Source organism: Carcharhinus amblyrhynchos, unplaced genomic scaffold (genome assembly GCF_965287045.1).
Source record: "Carcharhinus amblyrhynchos unplaced genomic scaffold, sCarAmb.v2.hapA scaffold_80, whole genome shotgun sequence".
NCBI lineage: Eukaryota > Metazoa > Chordata > Chondrichthyes > Carcharhiniformes > Carcharhinidae > Carcharhinus > Carcharhinus amblyrhynchos.
The window spans coordinates 603574-626300 of NW_027649820.1; the positions used below are offsets into that span (position 1 = coordinate 603574).

The 22727-nt window shown below is 42.6% G+C and overlaps 1 protein-coding gene across 10 annotated transcripts in view; it reads left to right on the plus strand.

Annotated features, from left to right (window-relative positions):
- Positions 1-22727, plus strand: part of atp11a (ATPase phospholipid transporting 11A) — a 204229-nt gene that overhangs the window by 103821 nt on the left and 77681 nt on the right. For all 10 annotated transcript variants that reach the window (XM_080182682.1, XM_080182686.1, XM_080182687.1 and 7 more), the window contains exons 16-18: positions 1584-1657; positions 14098-14201; positions 19196-19377. In XM_080182682.1, coding sequence (XP_080038808.1) covers positions 1584-1657; positions 14098-14201; positions 19196-19377 — 360 coding nt within the window. The remainder of the gene's footprint in view (positions 1-1583; positions 1658-14097; positions 14202-19195; positions 19378-22727) is intronic.

Below are 22727 nucleotides of genomic sequence, written 5' to 3' on the forward strand. Positions count from 1 at the left end.
GACAAAGATTGAGGGGCAACCTGATAGACGTCTACAAGATTATGAGAGGCATGGACAGAGTACATAGAAACTTTTTCACAGGGTGGAAGAGTCAATACTAAGGGGCTTAAGTTTAGGGTGCGAGAGGCAAGGATTAAAGGAGATGTACGAGGCAAGTTTTTTACACAGAGGGTGGTGGGTGCCTGGAACTCGCTGCCGAGGGAGGGAGTGGAAGCAGACACAATACTGATATTTGAGGAGCATCTTGACAAATACATGAATAGGACAGGAATAGACAGATATGGTCCCCAGAAGGGTAGGAGGTTTTAATTCTGTTGGGCAGCATGGTCGGTGCAGGCTTGGAGGGCCGAAAGGCCTGTTCCTGTGCTGTAATTTTTTTTGCTCTAATTCTGTGTCTTTTCCTGTTTCTTTCTTCCTTCTCCATTTCCAATTCCCTGTCTGATTTCTTTCTCTCTAGATCATAGATCATAACTTTTTTTTGTTTTGGAGGCATAGGACTAACACTTAACTTATAACAAAATAATAAAACACTTATGAAATAAAAAAGAATAATTATACTACACTACTGCTTCACCCACCTATCATTTTCCAGATGTATACAGATTTGTAAGAATAGCACACGTTACAAAATATATCCTTAGCGCTCTCAGTAAGCACATATCCCATCTCAACCAACAACTATCAGACATATCACACTCAGGAACCAAGTGCAAATGCCACCTAAAACAGCTTCCAGCTTAAAACTAACTCAAAGTTTCTTCCTGTCCTTAAGTAGCTCCTGATTGCTAAGCAACAACCTAATTTTTCTTTAAGCATGTTTGCTTTCTCATCATTAGCCGTCTTCGCTATGCATGCATCTAAGTCAAAGTAAAGTCAATAACTATTTCAAACACAGAACCATAAAGTTGAAGTTACTTAAAGCTATACCTTATTTCTAATAGCCACCAATAAAGATAGTACTGTAGCACAGTGGTTAGCAGTGCTGCATCAAAGCTTCATTTCCAGACTTGGGTGTCAGCCGTGTGGAGTTTTGCATATTTTCCCCATGATTGCTTGGATTCCCCATGGAACTCAACATGGTTATCACACCTGGGTATGAGGGTTCCCCATTGCTCCTATGGATTTGGGACTGTTTTTGTTGTTTGGCCTTTGGCCTTGTTTCTGTTGTCTGCATGGCCTGGCAGGGGGGCATATACTGAGCATCTCTTCCTTGTGGAATGTCGAAGGGCCACTGTAGGGGGATCGTCCTTGGTGGCAATCTCTGATGGCACAAATCACACTAATGTGGAAGAGTGTCAGAAGATCTTATGAGAAAGTCTGGCTGTGTTACTGGAGAGAAACATGCTGGTTTACAGTCTGAACCTGACCCTGACTATTTTTTGGAAAATTCCACAGGAGCTATTAAGACAAACATCAACAAAGAGCATATGTGGTCTATCCGGGGTTGGAGGGGGCGCGGGGGGTGTTAAAAACAAAAAGAAAACAAAGCTAGCATTTCAATTAACTGAAAATGTAGCTCTATTCTCTTTCAGTACTAAGGAAGCACATTGCTATAAAACTCACATCTTTTCTATTTTTTTAAGGTATGAATTGCTCCAGATATTGAATTTTGACTCTGTGAGACGCCGTATGAGTGTCATTGTTAGATCCCAAACAGGTGAGTGCGATTGGATTCAACCCTGGTGGCTGAGAGTGGATCCGACATGACGGAGTTTGTGTGAGTGGATCTGACATGTGTTTGTGTGCATGCATGCACTTCCCCTATGGCGAGTATATTTTTTCTTGGGTAAGGAGACCAGAATTGCGTACAATATACAATACTCCAGGTATGGTCTCCCTAAGGTAGTACAAAATTACAGTAATACATTTTTTATGCTCATATCCTCTTGTAATAAAGGCCAACATATCATGCACTTTCTTAAGTGCTTTCTGTATTTGCTTATTAGCTTTCAATGACTCATGAACAAAGGCACCCACGTTCCTTTGAAGTTTAACACTTCCCAGTCTCTCACCATTTAAGAAAAGCTCTACATTTCTGTTTTTCTGATCCAAATGGATAATCTCACATTTTCCAGAGAGTAATCCATCTGCCAAATTTTTCTGCATTCGCTTAGCTTCTCCAAATCTGCCTGAAGTATCTTCACATCCTCCATCACTTCATATTAGTTGTGCTTACCTGCCTATCAGTTACATCCTTTTGTACCTGATCACTGGCCAACTCTCAAGTTCTGCCTAACATACAAGAAGTGATTGCCTCCTGGAACAAGTTGCCTAAACTGTAGACATATTCTGCAGATATGGTTGTCTGGGATTGGAGTGTGTTCCACCAACTGAAGCAACTCTTCCATTTCTGTCTGACTTTATTTATTTAATTAGTCGGTTACATTATTAGTAATACCTAAATTATTAGAGAGGATTCTTAAGGACAGGATTTACTCACATTTGGAAAAATATGGACTTATTAGTGTTTGGCACGAGGCTTTGTGCAGGGGTGTCTTACAAACTTGATTGAGTTTTTTGAGGAAGTGACAGAGATGATTGATGAGGGTAGGGCATTGGATGTTGTCTACGTAGACTTTAGCAAGGTCTGTGACAAGGTCCCGTGGATCTAATGTGACTTAACCTTCTGTATCAGCCACGGTAGGCTGATACAGAAAGTTAAGTCACATTGGATCTGGGTGATCTGGTAAGATGGATACAGAACTGGCTTGGCTGATATGAGGTGATGCATTTTGGTAGATGTGAGAAACGCAGCTCACAGTTAAACTATTTAGTCAAGTCAAGTTCTGAAGGAGCAAGATATTTTATTTAACGTTCTTGCAAGACCGGGTGTCCAATAAAATAGGCACACCTTACATCGATTTGCAGCACATTTTTATACTTTTTTACAAGCATTGTAATGGCTTTGCAATGTGTTGTTCTCCCCTAATTGGTGGTCCCTGTCCCATCTATGTGTTGTCATTTCCCTATTGGCCCGAGGTGCCCCAAGTTTCCATCCCCTCTACTCCCCATCGAACAATGTCTTCTGTTATCACAACAGTGCGTTAGTAAACTCATCCATCTTATCCAACACTGTTACATGTCCAGTTCAGATTGGCGGTAATCAATCCTTTGCCAGCTTAATCACTGCTGTCCCGACTATCTCAGTGACCTTTTTCCCCCTTTTATGCTTAGTTGTAGAAACAACACATCTTGTATACCATTTGCTTTTTATAACTTGGACCCACACATCTGGTGTTATTCCTACACCACAGGCAGTCTTTTTATTGTCCCTGACTATTGCTCTGTTAGCAGCAGCGAATTTTATGCCCTATGTTTGTGACTAAAATCACAGTTGTTTCCATAATGTGGGTTATCAATGTGCCTGACTATATCCAGTCTACCTAACTTTATGCTATTTCTCTATGGTGTACAGATATATGTGTTAACAGCATCTTTACCTGTTGCTCACAATTCCCCCCTTTTCTCTTTAACTTGCTGTTAACACATCCATCACAAATCCTTACATTTTAAATTCCTGGAGCCTCTTTTCCACTGTTTTATCTACTTCATCATCTGGTTCATTTCCCATTTCCAATAAATTCATTCTCTCTCCATGATCTACCGCGGACATTTTCTTTGTTAGTGTTGTTTCAATAAGCCTTTGGCTCAGTCCCCTCACACAGGGGATTATGCAACACCCCACCGTTATCAATACTCCTGCCACTATTATTAAGGAGGTCAGTACTGACACCACCATTCCTTTCCATTTTCCAAACCAGGACTCCAACCAGTCAGTGAATACGTTGTTTACCCCAGAGTTTTCTGCTATTTCCTCTGCTAAGGTTGTTAGTCCTCGTAGGGCTCGGGTTATAGAGCCATCAGGGGCCGTATTGTTTGGGATGAAGGTTTAACACTTTCCCCCCCAACATTACACACACACCCCCTTTCTCTGCTAACATCATATCTAGTATAGTTAATGAACCTTTGTTGGTTATAATATATGTAATTTATCCAATCCACATTCTTATTTACTGTTACCCACCAAAGCAAAGATTCAAATCCTGCTGCAATTTGGTTTCTGGCCTTAAATTCATCTGGGGCTCCCCGGGGCACTCCTTTTGGATCCAGGTATATCTTTTCATCAAAAGAAGTTCCTACCACTGACCTCTTGTTCTTCCTGATCCTTTTGGATCCTTCAAATGCCAGGGTAAATGGTACAGCCAATTGGACAATTGCACATGTACCCTTCCACTGGGGGGGTAGAGTTGGCCTCAGTACCCTTCCTCCACAATACCACCATATATCTGCTCTGGGGATTTTCAATGTTGAATAGTTCCCTCCCATTCCGTTCTCTGTAATGCTCCTGACCTCTGAGCATGATTCTAACTCCCCCATATTATGGGTTAACTCTGCCCCTTGTCAGTTCACACATGAAGTGTGATTCACAACAGCAGTGAGAAACTGAGGGGGAGTTTTTCAGTTCTTTGTTTCCAAGGGAGGGAACATCAGGGATAGGGATGTGCAGTTCGGGTTGCCCCATGCTTCCTTTTCTTGATACAGGGCTAACATGCACTCCATATCTCTTGTGTCGCGTTTCCATCCCAGAGGGAAGGGTACTATCTGGGCCACTGGCCTCCCAGACGCACAGGCATAGCAATTGCTTTTATTTAAGCTTTTTACAGTGTATTTGACCCATTCTACCCAGGCATTGGTCTCTTCGTTTCCAGTCTCTATTTCAAGGGTTTGTTTCAGGTTGTTTACCTCTACCACTCTTACCGCCCTTGGGTCGTTTTGGGGAATCTTATCATTCTAGTCGGGTGTTTTCAAATTTTTATCTACATAAATTCGGAAACAACATTTCAATTTGTTATCTTTTCCTCCCTCCTTTACCCTGATTCCAAATACTGCCTGATGCAATTGTTGGTCTCTGGTCCAGTTACCCGTAAAGAAGGGTCCACCAGCTAGGGAGTACCGGGAGAGGTTCTTAGGATCTAAGACCGGACCGCTTATTTTTTCGGTCCATTTGGTCCCTTTTATTGTTATATATATATGTGGGATTGCATTTCTTGTCTAGGCATTCTGATCTTGGCTGCATATGTTTCTGATGAAGGGATATTATGGAAGGGAGTTTACCCCAAGGATACTTTCCATCAGCATAAAATTGTAAGGATTCTACCGAATATTTTCGCTGGCTCACCAGATCTCCACATACTACTAAAGAACATAGGTCAGTCTCTACCACCTGTGTTGTAGGGAGATCCAGAACCGTAACTGAGCTCATAGTGTTTCCCTTTTCCTCTTCTAACTTATCTGAATTATATCCCATACTTGTAAGGACTCCCTGGGACAAGAGGAAGGAGAGCATTATCCAGATTATCCCTTCCATTCTATCCCTTTCCCGTTACCTTTTAGGAGAAAACTTAATTCAAAACAGTTCCTTTCCCGCGCTCACGCCGCTACAAAAAATTGATTATTTAGAGTCTTTTAAATTTCAGCTTTAAAGGTTCTTCAGTTGGTTCGACCTTCCACGTGTTGGAATTATCTGGAGGTTTTACCGGTCCCTTGATTCTAGTATGATGTGTCCACCCCTTTTCAGCAGTCCTGATTGCTGTCTCAGTTGTTAGGAGTGCTTGATATGGTCCCTCCCATTCCGGTTGCAGCTTAGTTTCTTTCCATGACTTTACCAGGACCCAATCTCCTGGTTGAATTGTATGTACCGTGAAGCCGAGGGGTGGAGTCTGCGACAATAATCCTTGTTTCCTAAGGGAAGATATCGAGGAGGACAGACCCAGTATATATTTCTTTACAAATTGATCATTCATTTCAGGAACAGGTAACTCCCCGGCTGCTCCCATATAAGGCAGTCCAAACAGCATTTTATAGGGGGATAAACCCAAATGTTTTCGAGGAGCTGTACGGATACGCAAAAGGGCTATTGGTAAGCACTTGGTCCAAGGGAGTTTCGTTTCTATTATCAGCTTAGATAAATGCTTTTTAAGGGTCTGGTTCATTCGTTCCACCCGTCCACAGGAGGGTGGATGCCAGGGTGTGTGAAAATCCCATGATATTCCTAATCCTTTCATTATCCCTTGTAGCACCTTTGATGTAAAATGGCTTCCCTGGTCAGAATCTACATTCTCTACCAAACCATATCTAGGCACTTTGTTTGAGTATAACCTTCGAGACCCCCCCTGAGGTTGCTGAGGCCATCGGGTATGCCTCCACCCATCCGCTCAAGTGATTAACTAAGACCAAGATGTATTTTAACCTTCCCACCAAGGGCAATTCGGTGTAATCTACCTGGATACTCTGAAACAGTCTGAGGCCTGGTTCCCTTCCTCCCAATGGGGGTTTTCGCAGCGCCTTTTTATTAACTTTTTTACATATTATGCATCCCCCACAGACCTGCTTTGCTATAGTATGGATTCCCTTACAACCATATTTTCTCAGTACTATATCGCACATGGCTTGGGCTCCCCAGTGACTTCCCTGATGTAAGTGGGCCATGATTTCCCTCATTACTTGTTTATTCACCATTTCTCTTCCAACTGGCAGTACCCATTTTCCTTCCTCAGTTTCCCTGGCTCCCATCTCAGTCAGCTCCTCTTTTCCCTTTTCTGTAAAGATTGGATTCAATCCACGAGGCATTAGGGGAATAAGGGCCTGCATCCTCATTGGTTGTGGGTTTAGGGCTGCCTCTTTTGCTATTTCATCGGCTAGCCTGTCCACGGGCATCTCCTTGATCCCTTGGGATATTAAATGTCCCAAATATAACACCTGTGCTTATCGCCTACTATGAAGAAAAACTTATCCTGTGAGTTAAAGTTCAAGGGGATGGACGAGAACTCGTGAGCTATATCTAATACTGTAAATACTTTGTGGGACAATGATAATACCAACATTTGGCATTTGAACTCCAGGGCTGGAGTTTTCCCAGTGACACTAGGATCTGATGTCTTTCCCTGGTGTGAAGGATTTAAATTGGTCAATGGATTATTCACTGTTCCTCCCCTCGTTACCGGAGCAAGGTTACAGACCTTCTCCTCAGTATCAAAGTCGCCCCCGGGCGCTGTGAGTTTCATGGTCATACTGCCGGGGTAGGGAGGTAATGTCCCCCTGCAGTAGTCTTCTAACACTTGGTTTTGTTTCTCCAGTTCCCTTACTCTGAATTCTAATTCCTTAATCTTTTTATCCCCACTCCACTTCTTAGTGGAAGTGACTACTTGTTCAATTAGTCCAGCTAACTGATGTATTAACAATACTGCTATTTTCTTTGTTTGGTTTCTCTATTCTAACTCTCTAGTCTGTGATTCTGACGTTTTAATTCTCTCCTTGTTGTCAGCCCATTTTTTTTTACCCAAGACTGAGACCTGTTCAATTAATCCGGTTTAAACCTGTTTAATTAATTCAAACTAAGAGAATTCCAATTTTCTTAGTTCTGTCCTTTTTCCAATCATTTCCATTGTTGATCTAGTGGGTGAAATGGATCCCACCCCTAGGTCGCTCTTATCACAGTCCGGTGATACCTATCGGGGTGATTAGTGCCCTCCGTACCACTCAGACAGATTCTTTCTTACTCACATCTGAACATCACATCCCAGGCATCCTTCTCTAGCCTTTACACCCACTTCAAACTCCTGAGCTTCACGTAGGGGGCTACCCCTCTTAACAACTGGTCTAAGGCTGGGTGGAAAGACAGATGCCTCCTTGTCTGTATGTGCTCAGCTCAGACCTCTCACACACTCTCACACTTTTTCATCACAGATGAGCACCTACTGTACTTTGATTCATTCCCTTAAATTCGGTAATCTATTCCGGAGCTCTGGTTGTGGCCATTCAACCGGACCCGTAAACAGATCCCGGGTTTCGGCACCAATTGTTGTAGGTAAAGATACCTCTGAGACTAATTGTGAGTCAAAGTACAGCAGTTTATTTAACAAAAGCTTGATTCAGAAAATCCAAAATAAGATTTATTTTTATCACCTTTAAATATCCTCACTAAATCGAGACCCTTGCACATTCTTACAATTCTGGTACAATAAAACAAAACATCACTTGGAGCACAGATGCACGAAGAAATACTGAAAGCATTCTAATGTGCAATCTACATGTTTAATTATTTCTACAGCTCTGCCTTTGTAACCAACACAGACAAGTACAAAATCAAATCTACTGTGTGCCTAAATGGTTAACTCTCCTTACAACTTTAAGATGCAATGTAATGCCACCTTTCCCACTTGGCAGAATTCAAATCTCTGTCCGATCCCTACATAATTTATTAAACTTAAAGCAATTCACTTTGATTGGCTATACCTATTACATCACATGAGGGTCTCAATTACACAGTTACACCCTCTCTCTCTCTGCACCATACAGAGTCAGCCTGCTTGTCTCTTTTTAACCCTTTACTGATAGGAGCTCACTGGCCTCTAATAAATTTGACCATGTTTGATTCGGGTGCCTCATGTCGTGACAAATCCCTTTCTCCCTCAAATAGTCATATAGTCATGCACAATTCCAAATACATAACCGCTATTAGCGCTCTCCCCGTACCTCAGTAAAAGCCTATGTCAGGGTTCCCAGTTCCGCTGACATACTTCTCTCTGCTCTTTCTGCTCAGACCAATTGTAGGTCCATCCCATTCATGCTGATCCATCTATATACTTCGTGACCCATCCACAAACTCCAGTGCCTCTAGGGGCACCTCCCTTATTCTACTTTCCTCTGCTCCCTCATCACATACTAGGTGTTGTTGGACCTCCCCCACAGCCCCTAAATTAACATTATCCAGCAACTTGCATAGTCAATTTCTTTCTGGGACACCGGCTGCTTCTGTCTCACATATATATTAAGAATCTGACAAACCCAATCCTCATCCGAATCGTACTTTGGCCAGAAGACGGACGGACTTCTGATTGGTTCCTTCGCCCAAACAAAACAACGATATTTTATCATTGTCGTCTTGTTTTTATCCCTAGTACTAGTACTAGAATCCCAATCTTCCAACATCCTTCCCAAAGGACTTTCTGGCGGGATGTTCCCTGGGGCCCCATTCCCGGCACCTTTCCTGGGGGACTTTTTCCTACTACCCCCATTTCCCATGGTTTACCTACCACGACCCGGTCGCCAAGGCAATACTTAAAAGTCAATTTTCTTACCTTGGTCCGTGCACAGCGTTGCCCGACCACACGACGGTGCCTATCGTTTCCCCCTTACTCGTTCAGAACAACTTTCCTAGGATTCTCAGCAGTCAGTGGCAGAGAGGCCCACCGATGAGCACCTGGGACCGTTCAATGTGGAACGGGACGCATCTTCCCAGTCGTCACCGGCAACCTCCCTACCAGGGATGTTAGGATCCCGGACGAGCCCCCAGTTGCGAGAAACGCAGCTCACAGTTAAACAATTTAGTCAAGTCAAGTTCTGAAGGAGCAAAATATTTTATTTAACGTTCTTGCAAGACTGGGTGTCCAATAAAATAGGCACACCTTACATCGATTTGCAGCACATTTTTATACTTTTTTACAAGCATTGTAATGGCTTTGCAATGTGTTGTTCTCCCCTAATTGGTGGTCCCTGTCCCATCTATGTGTTGTCATTTCCCTATTGGCTCGAGGTGCCCCAAGTTTCCATCCCCTCTACTCCCCATCTAACAATGTCTTCTGTTATCACAACAGTGCATTAGTAAACTCATCCATCTTATCCAACACTGTTACATGTCCAGTTCAGATTGGCGGTAATCAATCCTTTGCCAACTTAATCACTGCTGTCCCGACTATCTCAGTGACCTTTTTCCCCCTTTTATGCTTAGTTGTAGAAACAACACATCTTGTATACCATTTGCTTTTTATAACTTGGACCCACGCATCTGGTGTTATTCCTACACCGCAGGCAGTCTTTTTATTGTCCCTGACTATTGCTCTGTTAGCAGCAGCGAATTTTATGGCCTATGTTTGTGACTAAAATCACAGTTGTTTCCATAATGTGGGTTATCAATGTGCCTGACTATATCCAGTCTACCTAACTTTATGCTATTTCTCTATGGTGTACAGATATATGTGTTAACAGCATCTTTACCTGTTGCTCACAGTAGATCAAATCAGGTGGGACCTACTCTGTTAACGGTAGGGCATTGGGAAGAGTTATAGAACAAAGAGAGCTAGGAGTACAGGTTTATAGTTCCTTAAAAGTGGAGTCACAGGTGGACAGGATGGTGAAGAAGGCTTTTGGCATGCTTGGTTTCATTGGTCAGAACACTGAATGCAGGAGTTGGGACCTCTTGTTGAAGTAAGGCATGGTAGCACAGTGGTTAGTACTGTTGCTTCACAGTGCCAGAGACCTGGGTTCAATTTCTGGCTTAGGTCACTGTCTGTATGGAGTTTGCACACTCTCCCCATGTCTGCGTGGGATTCTTCCAGGTGCTCTTATTTCCTCCCACATTGTGAAAGACACGCTGATTAGGTGCATTGACCTGAACTGGCGCTGGACTGTGGCGACCAGGGGAATTTCGCAGTAACTTCATTATAGTGTTAATAATAAGCCTTATTTGGAATTAATAAATAAACTTTGACTTTAACTTTATTTCTTGGAACACTGTGTACAGTTCTGGCCACCCTATTATACAAAGGATATTATTAACCTAGAAATAGTGCAGAAAAGATTTACTAGGATGCTACTGAGATTGATGGCTTGAGTTATAAGGAGAGGCTGGATAGACTAGGACTTTTTTCCCTGAAGCGTAGGATGCTTAGGGATGATCTTACAGAGGTCTCTGACATAAGGGGCATAGATCAGCTAGATAGTCAACATCTTAAAGACAGGGGAGTCTTAAACTAGAGGGCATAGGTTTAAGGTGAGAGGAGAGAGATATAAAAGGGAGGGACAATTTTTTTTCACACAGAGGGTAGTGAGTGTTTGGAATGAGCTGACAGAGGCAGTAGTAGAGCTGGATACAATTTTGTCTTTTAAAAAGCATTTAGATAGTTACATGGATAAGAAGGATACAAAGGGATATGGGCCAAATGAGGGCAATTGGGACTATCTCAGTAGTAAAAACTGGGCGGCATGGACAAGTTAGGCCAAAGGGCCTGTTTCCACGCTGTAAACCTCTATGACTCTACGGCAGACAGAGATCAGTGGTGGAAGGGTGTTTTTCTGACAGGAGATCTGTGACCAGTTATGTTCAGAAAGATTGGGGAAACTGCAGATAATGAGGAGGATTGTCAGAGAATAAGCAGGATATATATAGGCTGGAGTAGTCGGCAGAGAAATGGCAGATGGAATTTTAATCTGGACAAGTGTAAGCTGATGCATTTTGGAAAGTCTAATGCAGGAGAGAAGTATGCAGTAAATGGCAGAACCTTTTGAAGCATTATATACAGAGGGATCTAGGTATACAGGTTCACAATTCCCTGTAAGTGGTAACACAAGTGGATAAGGTGGTCAAGAGGATGAATTGCATTCTTGCCTTCATCAGTTGGAGCATAGAGTATAAAAATTAATAAGTCATGTTGAAGCTGTGTAGAACTTTACTTAGGTTACATTTGGAATATTGCGTACAATTCTGGTCGCCACACTATCAGAAGGACGTGGAGGCTTTTGAGGACACAACAGAGGCTCTGGTCCAAATTTTTAATTTCTGTCTTTCTGCAGGGAGGTGCCACTGGACTGGAGAACGGTTAATGTGGTTCCACTATTTAAGAAGTGTTGTAGAGATAAGCCGGGAACTACAGACCAGCATTAGGGAAACTTTTAAGAGAAAAACCTGAAGGAGAGAATCTACCTGCACTTGGAGAGGCAAGGTTTGATCAGGGATAGTCAACATGGCTTTGTCAGAGGGAAGTCATGCCTAACAAGTTTAATTTAATTTTTGAGGAGGTGACCATGTGTGTTGGTGAGGCAGGTGCAGTTGATGTACTTCATATGGATTTCTGAAAAGCTTTTGACAAGGTTCCACATGGGAGACTTTTAAAGAAGGCAAGTGCACATTCATGCAGAGTGATTTGATAAGATGGATTCAAAATTGGCTCAATTGTAGGAGACAGAGAGTGATGAAAGAATGCTGCTTTAGTGAGTGGAAGCCAGTGTCAAGTGACAGACCATAGGGATCTATATTCGTCATTTTTATAAATGACATTGATGACTATGTGGGGCGGGGTTGGGGGCATAGGATTAGTAAATTGCAGATGACACAAAGATTGGCCAGGTAGTTAACAGTGTGTTTGAGTGTCTTGGGCTGCAAGAAGATATAGACAAGGTGGTCAGATGGACAGATAATTGGCAAATGGAATTTAATCCTGAAAAGTGAGGTGATACACTTTGGAAGGAGTAATTTGACAAGAAAGTACTCAATAAATATCATGACGCTGGGAAACTCTGAAGAACTAAAGGACTTTGGCGTGTTTGTCCACAGACCTCTAAAGGTAGAAGGGCATGTTAGTAGGGTGGTGAAAAGGGCATATGAACACTTGCCTTTATCAATCGAGGCATAGATTACAAAAGCAGAGAGGTCATGTTCGAGTTGTGTAGAACTTTGGTAAGGCCAGAGTTGACATTCTGTATGCAGTTCTGGCCACCACATTATAGAAAGTATGTGATTGCACTTGAGAGGATTCACCAGAATGATGGGATGGAGCATTTAAGATACAAAGAGAGGTTGAATAGGCTGGGTTGTTTTCATTGTAAGAAGTCTCACAACACCAGGTTAAAGTCCATCCAATTTATTTGATAGTAACCTCACAAGCTTTCAGGGTTTGCCCCTTCATCAGGTGAATGGAGAGTTCTGACCTCAGACACAGCATATAACAGCTCAAGTCTTAAAGATGCAGACAATGTGAGTGGCTGCTTTCTTGCATCTTTGTAAAAACTTGATGTCTGTGTCAATATGCACAATCTTCTTGGAGATCCTCTCCACTTGGATCCGGCAGTTTGCGGTGTCGATAGTAGTCATGGTGTGGAGAGAAGACTGAGGGAGCGACCTGATCAAGGTGTAAAAGATTATGAGGGGCATGGACAGAGTGGGTAAGGAGCAACTGTTCCCTTTAGCTGAAGGGTCAGTCATGTGGGAGTTCGAGGTGAGGGTAGTGATGGTTTGGAATGCATTGTCTGAGAGAGTGATATGGGCAAGTTGCCTCATGTACTTAAAAAAATGCCTGAATGAGCACTTAGCACATCACATCATATCATTCAAGGCTATGCGCCAAGTGCTAGTAAAATGGGATTAGATAGGTGAGTCAGGTGTTTCTCACATGTCAGTGCAGACTCGATGGGCCAAAGGTCCTCTTCCACACTGTGTAATTGTGTGATTCTGTGGTGCTAGGAATCGGGAACTCACTGCTTGAAAGGGTGGCAGAGGCAGGAATCCTCGAAGCATTTAGATGGGTACTTGAAGCACCAAACCATATAAATCTATGAACCAAGTGGTAGAAACTGGGTTAGAATAAATAGGTGCTTGATGGCCGGCACAGATATGTTGGGCTGAAGAGCCTCTTGCTCTGCTTTACAACTCTATGGCTCTAACCCATTCCAATCTATTCCTGTTTTGTAACCATCCTTTTAAATGACTTTATGTGAACATCTGTTTGAAGTATTGCTAAATGCATTACCATATCAAACCCATAGTTTTGATTCACACAATCGCACTTTCCCTTGCTTTAATTACACTCACACACCCTAACAGTTTAAAAATACTACTAACAGAAAAATATTGCACTTTCTTGACTTTTCTTGACAGGTTTTCTTGACAATAGATGAGACTGTTTTAGGAACGAGTCAGAAATGGCATTGCTTCAAGTACCTGTGTGTAGATGGAATTATATCAAGTACAGATGATGCATGGATGGCATTGTATTAGCTACATGTGTGTGGGTGTGATTGAATCCAGTACAAGCATGTTAGTGGGTCTTCATCAGGTGAGATCAGGAAGTGAAAGTTATAAATTTGTGATCTGTGGGAAATCATAAATGATTTACTTTGCCAAGCCGAGTTTCTAGAATGGGTTGCAGGATCAGTGTTCCTGTTGAACAGGCTGAAACAAAACCTATCATTGGTTGTATCCATATGCGGTTCAAAATATTATAAAATATTTAATTAACATGCACATTTTTTTCTCTTAAACAGGGGAAATAATCCTTTTCTGTAAAGGAGCTGATTCATCCATTTTCCCCAGAGTGAAGGAGGGAAAGCTGGACATGATCAGGCAAAGAGTGCAGCAGAATGCAGTGGTATGTCGAGGCAGTTTTGGGTGCTGCTTTAAGTCGTCTTAAAAATGGTTTCAAATGTCTTCAGGTTTGCTCTGCCTTAAACCTTGAACTATTCTAACTATTCTCTGAGTTTAGGTAGTATAGATTGAAGGAAAGAGTTACTGATTAATGCAAGTCTGTTCCCACAAAATTTGTGGATTAATAGTGTTGTACTGAAGTGGTGGGAATTTGGACAGGGCTCAGACAATTGTACTTGTGTAGATTTACAGCCCAGAAACAGGTCATTCAACCCATCAGGACTATGTTTTTTTTTGTGTTCTATGTGAACCTCCTCCCACTCTCCTTCATCTCACCTTATCAGAAAAGCCTTCTATCCCTTTTGCCCTCATGGGTAGGATTCTCTGATCTAGATTGTCCCTCCCCTGCTACCAGCGAGAAGAGAGAATTTGGTGCTCCGCCAAAATTCCCTTCACTGCAGCAATTCCAGAAAATCCTTGCCACAGATGAGGTCTGATGTTTCAAGCATGTTGTGTTATTCAGTTTCGCCTTAAATGTATCTGTACAATCCATCTCACCCACTTCCTGTGGCAGTGAGTTCCACGTTCCCCCCACTCTCTGATTAACGATGTTGCTGCTGAATTCCATACCAGACTTATTAGTGATGATTTTACATTTACAGCCCCTGGATTTACAAATCTTGCTTCCCACTAGTGGAAACATCTTCTTCACTTGTAGTTTATCACAGCCTTAAAGGCCTCATTCAGATCACCTCTCAGCATACCCTTTTCTAGATAAAAAAATCCCATCTTTGCTGATTGTTAAAACTTCCCAGTTATGTTAACATTTTAAAGAGCCTTTTCCCATTAAAAGGGACCTGAGGGGCAACTTTTTCACACAGAGGGTGGTACGAATATGGAATAGGCTGCCAGAGGAGGTGGTAGAGGCAGTTGCAATTACAACATTTAAAGGACATTTGGACAGGTACATTGATGGGAAAGGTTTAGAGGAATGTGGGCCAAATGCAGGCAAATGGGACTAATTCAGTTGAGAAAGCCTGGCAGCCATGGATGAGTTGGGTCAAAAAGTTGTTTCCATGTTGTATCTCTCTATGACTATAAGTCTTTGTGGTTAAGCATCAAACGATTGACTCACTGTGAATAGTGCAGAGCTGCAGCAATAGCACCAATGAAATGAGCTTGGGCCTTCAAGGAGCCAAGTCAAAATTTACAGATGATTCAAAAATAAGAATCATGACAAACTGTGAAGTGAACTGTCAATGTTGAGAATTACAACAACAAATTAATAATTTGGACAAATGGATGTCAGAATAAATTAGAGGTGCTAAGTTTCAGGAGGAAGTGGGAACAGAATAAACACAAGATAAGGAACCAAAGCAGAATTTGACTGCACAGCTTGTCGAACCTGCGAAGCCATTCGATACTCTGATAGAACTTGCTATTCTTTGTATCTGTTTGGGCTTCAATGATTCATTCCCAGGTAAGGAGGTTCCAACCTTTGATAACTGGTGCTGTGGAGGACATTGGGGTGAAACTGGACAACATTCATTCTACCTTTGGATTCTTCTTGTTTGTAAACTGGTTCCAGGTCTGGCTCTGGCAACAATACTGTTCATCAAAATTATATATGTGGAAATCTATGACCCAGTTTAATAATGAATGCGCGTTTGTATTAAACACCCCTACTCCAACAATGACCCCGGTCCTGGTCTTTTCTTGGTCACAGCAGCCACCATGTATGGTGGACAAATGGTGTTGACATCAGCATATTTTTATCAACAGAAACTGGACCTCATCGACTGTGAAGCATTTGGGTACGAAATGTGAAAGGAAGTTTCTCCTTGCAGGAAATATGATCTTCAGTGAACTGGAAATAGAACATAGAACATTACAGCGCAGAACAGGCCCTTCGGCCCACGATGTTGCGCCGACCAGTTAAAAAACAATGACCCTCTAACCTAAACCAAACCCTTTCCATCCATAAACCTGTCCACGGATCTCTTAAACGCCCCCAAACTAGGCGCATCCACAACTGCAGCAGGCAGGGCATTCCAATCCCTCACCACCCTCTGGGTAAAGAACCTACCCCTGACATCCGTCCTATAACTACCACCCCTTAATTTAAAGCTATGCCCCCTCATGCTAGCTTTCTCCATCCGAGGAAAAAGGCTATCACTGTCCACCCTATCCAAACCTCTGATCATCTTAAATGTTTCAATAAGGTCCCCTCGCAGCTGCCTTCTTTCTAATGAAAACAACCTCAAATCCCTCAGTCTCTCCTCATAGGACCTCCCCTCCATACCAGGCAACATCCTGGTAAACCTCCTCTGCACCCTCTCCAAAGCCTCCACATCCTTCCTATAATGTGGGGACCAGAACTGCACACAATACTCCAAGTGCGGACGCACCAGAGTTTTGTACAGTTGCAACATGACGCTGCGGCTCTTAAATTCAGTCCCCCTACCAATAAACGCCAAGACACCGTATGCCTTCCTAACAACAGCACAGAACAGGCCCTTCGGCCCACGATGTTGTGCCGACCAGTTAAAAAACAATGACCCTCTAACCTAAACCAAACCCTTTCCATCCATAAACCTGTCCACGGATCTCTTAAACGCCCCCAAACTAGGCGCATTTACAACTGCAGCAGGCAGGGCATTCCAATCCCTCACCACCCTCTGGGTAAAGAACCTACCCCTGACATCCGTCCTATAACTACCACCCCTTAATTTAAAGCTATGCCCCCTCGTGCTAGCTTTCTCCATTTACTTGATTCCCAACTTTCAGGGATCTATATACACATACACCTAGATCCCTCTGTTCATCCACACTATTCAGAGTCCTACCGTTAGCCCTATACTCTACACATCCATTATTCCTGCCAAAGTGAATTACCTCACACTTTTCCGCATTAAACTCCATCCTCCACCTCTCGGCCCAGCTCTGCAACTTGACCAAGTCTCCCTGTAGACTAAGACACCCTTCCTCACTATCTACCACACCTCCGACTTTGGTGCCATCAGCAAATTTACTAATCCACCCAGCTATACCCTCATCCAGATCATTTATAAAAATTACAAACAGCAGTGGCCCCAAAACAGATCCCTGAGGCACACCACTCGTAACTGAACTCCATGTCGAATACTTACCATCAACCACCACCCTCTGTCTCCTATCCGCCAGCCAATTCCTAATCCAATTTCCTAAATCACCCTCAATCCCATACATCTGCAATTTCTGCAGAAGGCTTCCATGGTGAACCTTATCAAACGCCTTACTAAAGTCCAAATACACCACGTCAACTGCCTTACCCCCATCCACCTCTTTGGTCACTTTCTCAAAAAACTCAATAAGGTTAGTAAGGCACGACCTAACCTCCACAAAACCATGCTGACTATCTCTAATCATTTCATTACTCTCCAAATAATTATAAATCCTATCCCTAATAATTTTTTCTAAAACCTTACCCACAACAGAAGTAAGACTCACTGGTCTATAATTCCCGGGGAAGTCTCTGTTCCCCATCTTAAACAATGGGACAACATTCGCTGTCCTCCAATCTTCTGGCACTCTACCGGTGACCAACGACGACCTGAAGATCAGAGCCAGAGGCTCTGCAATCTCCTCCCTTGCCTCCCAGAGAATCCTAGGGTAGATCCCGTCCGGCCCAGGGGACTTATCTATTTTCAAACCCTCAAGAATAACTAGCACATCCTCCTTTTCAACTTCAATACTGTCCAGTTTACAACCCTGTAACCCAGTGTTCTCCACAGCTACATTTATGTCCCCCTGCGTGAACACCGAAGAGAAATATTGGTTCAATGCCTCTCCAATCTCTTCCAGTTCCACACATAAATTCCCACTGCTGTCTCTAACTGGCCCTAATCTTGCCCTAACCAACCTTTTGTTCTTAACATATCTATAGAACACCTTAGGATTCTCCTTAATCCTATCAGCCAAAGTCTTCTCATGTCCTCTTTTAGCCCTTCTTAACTCTCTCTTTAACTCCCTCCTAGCCAATCTAAAGCTCTCTAGTGCACTATCTGAGCCCTCAAGTCTCATCCGGACATAAGCCTCCTTTTTCTTTTTAACCAGCGAATCAACTTTCCTAGTGCACCACGGTTCCCTAGCTCGACCAATACCTCCTTGCCTGACAGGGACATACATATCAAGGACTCGCAGTAGCTGCTCCTTGAAAAAACTCCACATTTCGGACGAAAATAACCTTTTCTCGTCTAGACTTTTGTTGTGTTCCCAGATTATTTGACAATAATTTATTCTTGTGCTTTATTCACATTATAAATTTTCAATATCTAAAATTTTGCAGATGTTTGAAGACGTGTGAGCAGATGTAACAGTTAGAAACAACTAATATAAAATTGTTGCTAAGCCGAGTGCTGTGTCTGAATGCTGAAGTTGTTACATTGTAAAATGCGTGCGTTACTGTAATTCTGTAACATGCAGCAGGGGCCACCCACTATGGGCAAAATCAAGTGGTCCTGTTCACTGCAGTCACAAATCCCGAATGTCCGCTAAACTTTGCGGGAGAACCAAATGGAATTTGTGCTAGTGAGATCTCAGTTTGAGATCTTCCCTGCCCCTGGTTCAGTTTAATGTAGTTTAGCCTCCCCACCCTGCCGATCCTCAACAGTCCAGTTTAAACATTTTAATCAGTAATCTCTAAACTGTCTGTGCTTTATATGCTCTGTCTGAGGCCAGAACTCTCCATTCACCTGACGAAGAGGGTAACCCCTCGAAAGCTTGTGAGAATATTATCAAATAAATAGGTTGGACTAAAACCTGGTGTTGTCAGACTTTTTACTGTGATCCTCAACAGCGCATTGGAATTGCACAGGGTGCTGTTTATTCAGGTGAGACCAGTGAGTTTTACACAGCTTTTCCCGCCTAATCCAGCACTACATGCAGTCTTTGGAAAATTCCATCCTCTTGCTTTCAGTGTAATTACTTTGGTATTTAATGCAGTTCTATCAATTTCAGGAGGGGTTGAGGACCTTATGTGTGGCCTACAAATTCCTTACCTGCGAAGAATATGACACTATCCATACGGTCCTTCAGAATGCAAAGCTAGCCCTCCAGGAACGTGACAGGAAGCTTGCTGAAGCTTATGATGTGGTTGAAAGAGACCTTGATTTGTTAGGAGCAACAGCTGTGGAAGACAGGTCAGAAAGGGACAGTTTCAAACTTTTTTTTTAAATCTGCCATCATTAATAGAATGAAATGTGAGCATTATATTTAGGATCTGAATTAAAATCAACTTAATTAAGTCTTATATCGAACCCAGAAACTATATATGTATTGGAGGGCTGATTCTTGTGATACTTCATTAGTCATAGCCTACAAACTTGAAAATGCTCCTTTATGACCACATTCTGCTTCCTATCAGTTAACGACACCTCCTTCCATTCTAATAAAGTACCCCACACCTCTTGAGCCTGTATCCTGCCTGTTAACTCTCTGTATGACACCTCATTCATTGTCTTTTGAAAGATAAAATCTGTTTCCTCGCACATCCTCAAAAAACTGTTATAAATTTGTCAAACAGAACTTTCCTTTTCTGAAATCATGGGGAGAATTTTCCCACCTCGCTGCACCTGGTGCAGATTGCACCCATCCCAGAACATAGCTGGGGGCCTCAATCGGCTTTGCGTGGCTGTGGGGGGAGCCGTGACAGTGGTCATGATGGGGTCCCAACGGGAAGGCACTGATGCCGGTAACCCATGTCAGGGAGTGGGTGGGGGAGCATGCTGCAGATGGGGGGGCAGGGGGAGATAGAGGGAGGGCAGTCAGGGCTGTGCCTGGTGGAGGGGTCCTGATGCCTTTGGGGAAAGGGAGGGGGCTTCGTGTACTGTGAGATCAAGGTGCCCTCACAAAGCAGCGCCCGAGCACTCTGAGGCCAGGCTCACTGGCGTATTTAGACCTCCACTGCTACAGTACAGGCACAGATTGCTCTGTTATTCTCATCTTTATGACACCTGGTTGTTTTTTAGGAAAATTCTGTGCCATACTTTGATTTTCTAAGTATGTTGTTAAGACTTCCTTCATAATAGATTCCTGCATTTTCTCAGTGATCGATGTTAGGCTAACTGGCTTGTAGCTCCCTCTTTTTTTCTCTCCTGTTTGCTTGAAAAGCAGTGGTGCATTTGCCAACTTCCAACCTGAAGTTCCTGAATGTCAGGAAACCATTAGATGGAGGGGATCTGTTGGATTTTAGTCCCCTTTGTTTCCTCAATACTTTTTCTCTGCTGATATTAATTTCCTTAATTCCCTGACTGTTTTTAACCCTGAGGTTATCCTCTTTTTCTAATATGAAACTTGTGGCTTCTATTGTGAAACAGAGGAAAAATATTTGTTCAATGCCTCATCCCTCATTTCCCATGACAACTTCTCCTGTCTGTGTTTCTAAGGGAATAACACTGAGTTTAGTTACTCTCTTCCTTTCATATAAAGAAACTCTATTATCTGTTTTTATATTTCTAGCTAGTTTACTCAGATGCTGTTTTTTACCCTTTCTATCAATTTTTGTGGTGCTTTTCTGGTTTCTAAAATATTCTGAATCCTCAGACTTGTTACTGCTATTTGTAACATTACAAGCTTTCTTGTTTCAAAATCTAATACTAGCCTGAACTTTCTGAATCAGCTGTGGATGACTATTTTGCTGAGTGTGTGTTTTTCAATGGATTGTATTTTGGTTGAACATTTGAAATTGTTTTTTTAAATATATTCTACTGTTTGTTTGCTGCCACACCTTTCAATCTATTAATCAATTAACCTTAGCCAGTTTTATCTTATACCTACACATACAATTGGCTTTGTTTAAATTTTAGCTACTTGTTATGATTGGAGCATGTCAATTTCAAACTTAATATGAAATTCAACGATGTTATGATCATTATTTCCCAGTGGATCGTTCACTGTCACATTACTAATCAACACTGCCTCATTACACTATATTAAGCTATGATAGCTTTATCTCTGTTCAGTTCCATAATATATTGCTCCAGAAAACTGTCATGAAAACATTGGGCTAAATTTGAAAAAGGGTTAAATTAGGCTAAATCTAAAAAATGTCAGTGTTGTTTCAGGTAAGAGAACCTTTGGAAGAGAAACATGCTGTTTTTCTCTTGAGATCTTATGACACTGTGCCAAACAAAAAACAAGGGGGCATCTTTCGTTCAGTCATATGGCAGGGTTGGGGGGGGGATCTCTGGCAAAATCTGGCTGCACAGAGATCGGGGAACCATCTTTAAAGGGTACCTTTAAACAGTAAACCTTGCCCACAGCCCACCACAGAGGTATCAGGGGCTGCCTCTCCCTACCCCCCACCAGAGTCGGCACTTCTCTACTCCTACCAACCCCACCCTTGATCATTGCCCCCCTAACTCCTCCCCAATGCTCCCAGTGTTTCCGGCTCCTCCATCTGTTACCAACCACCACCACATCTAAATGAATCCCCCACACCCCCTCGCCCCCATTGAGGCTCCACTGGGGCCCTGTGCTTGGCAGTGCCATCCTGTACCAAGGAGCAGCACCAGGGGGCATTGCCACACCACTGTCTGGCCATGTTCCTCTTCCCCCTTAACTTTCCACCCCCAGGAGACACATGCAGGTGGACCTGTTGTCAATGTATGTTGAGAGGTCAATATCTATCAAGGGAGCAGGTTAACTATTAAAATATATTCATTTTGTATGTAAATAGAATCTGTGAGGGACAGGGAAGGTCCAAAATCACACATTTGCCGCAAGAACTGTGACTTCCGGATCTTGAGACCCGTTTGGCATTCGCATGGACAGTGAGGGTGGGCTCAAGATTGTTCCCAACTTAAAAATTAATTTTCTACTCTATTCTTGCTATTTTAATTGTCCCAGTCTATATTAAGATTAAAGCTCCCCATAATTATCACATTGCCTTTGATACAAGCTCCAACAATTGCTTGTTTAATGTTCTGTCCAATGATGTAACTACAGTGAGGAGGCGTGTAAACTTCTCCCACCAGTGCTTTCCACCACTTGCTATTCCTAATTTCTATCTATACTCATTCCATCAGAGGTCAAATTCTTTCTCACTAATGCTATCCTTTACTATAAGGGCTACCTCCTCCTTTGCCATTGCATCTAGCTGAAATATTGTGCACCATGCAATGCTTATTTATTGACTACCTTACAAATATGTTGACGTAACAGTGACAAAACATATTTACCCTTCTTGTAGTTCATCTATCTTTATTGCATCTGCTTTGTGCAATCAGATAAAGAATCTTTAATTTAATTTTTTAACCTATTTTGACATGAATAATTTAAGGCAAACTCTCCTCTCTTTCACTCAGCTTGCCTCTATTCATATTGGCTACATTGTTAAGTTGCCTCAACCTTTCTCTTTGACTTTCTAAATCTCCCTTCACCTGAACCTTATCCCATTCATTTAAGGCCTTGTCCACCACCCTAGCTATACAATTGGCTTGGTCACTGGTCCTAGCCTGGTTTCAGGTAGCCCATCCCAGTGAAATAGCTC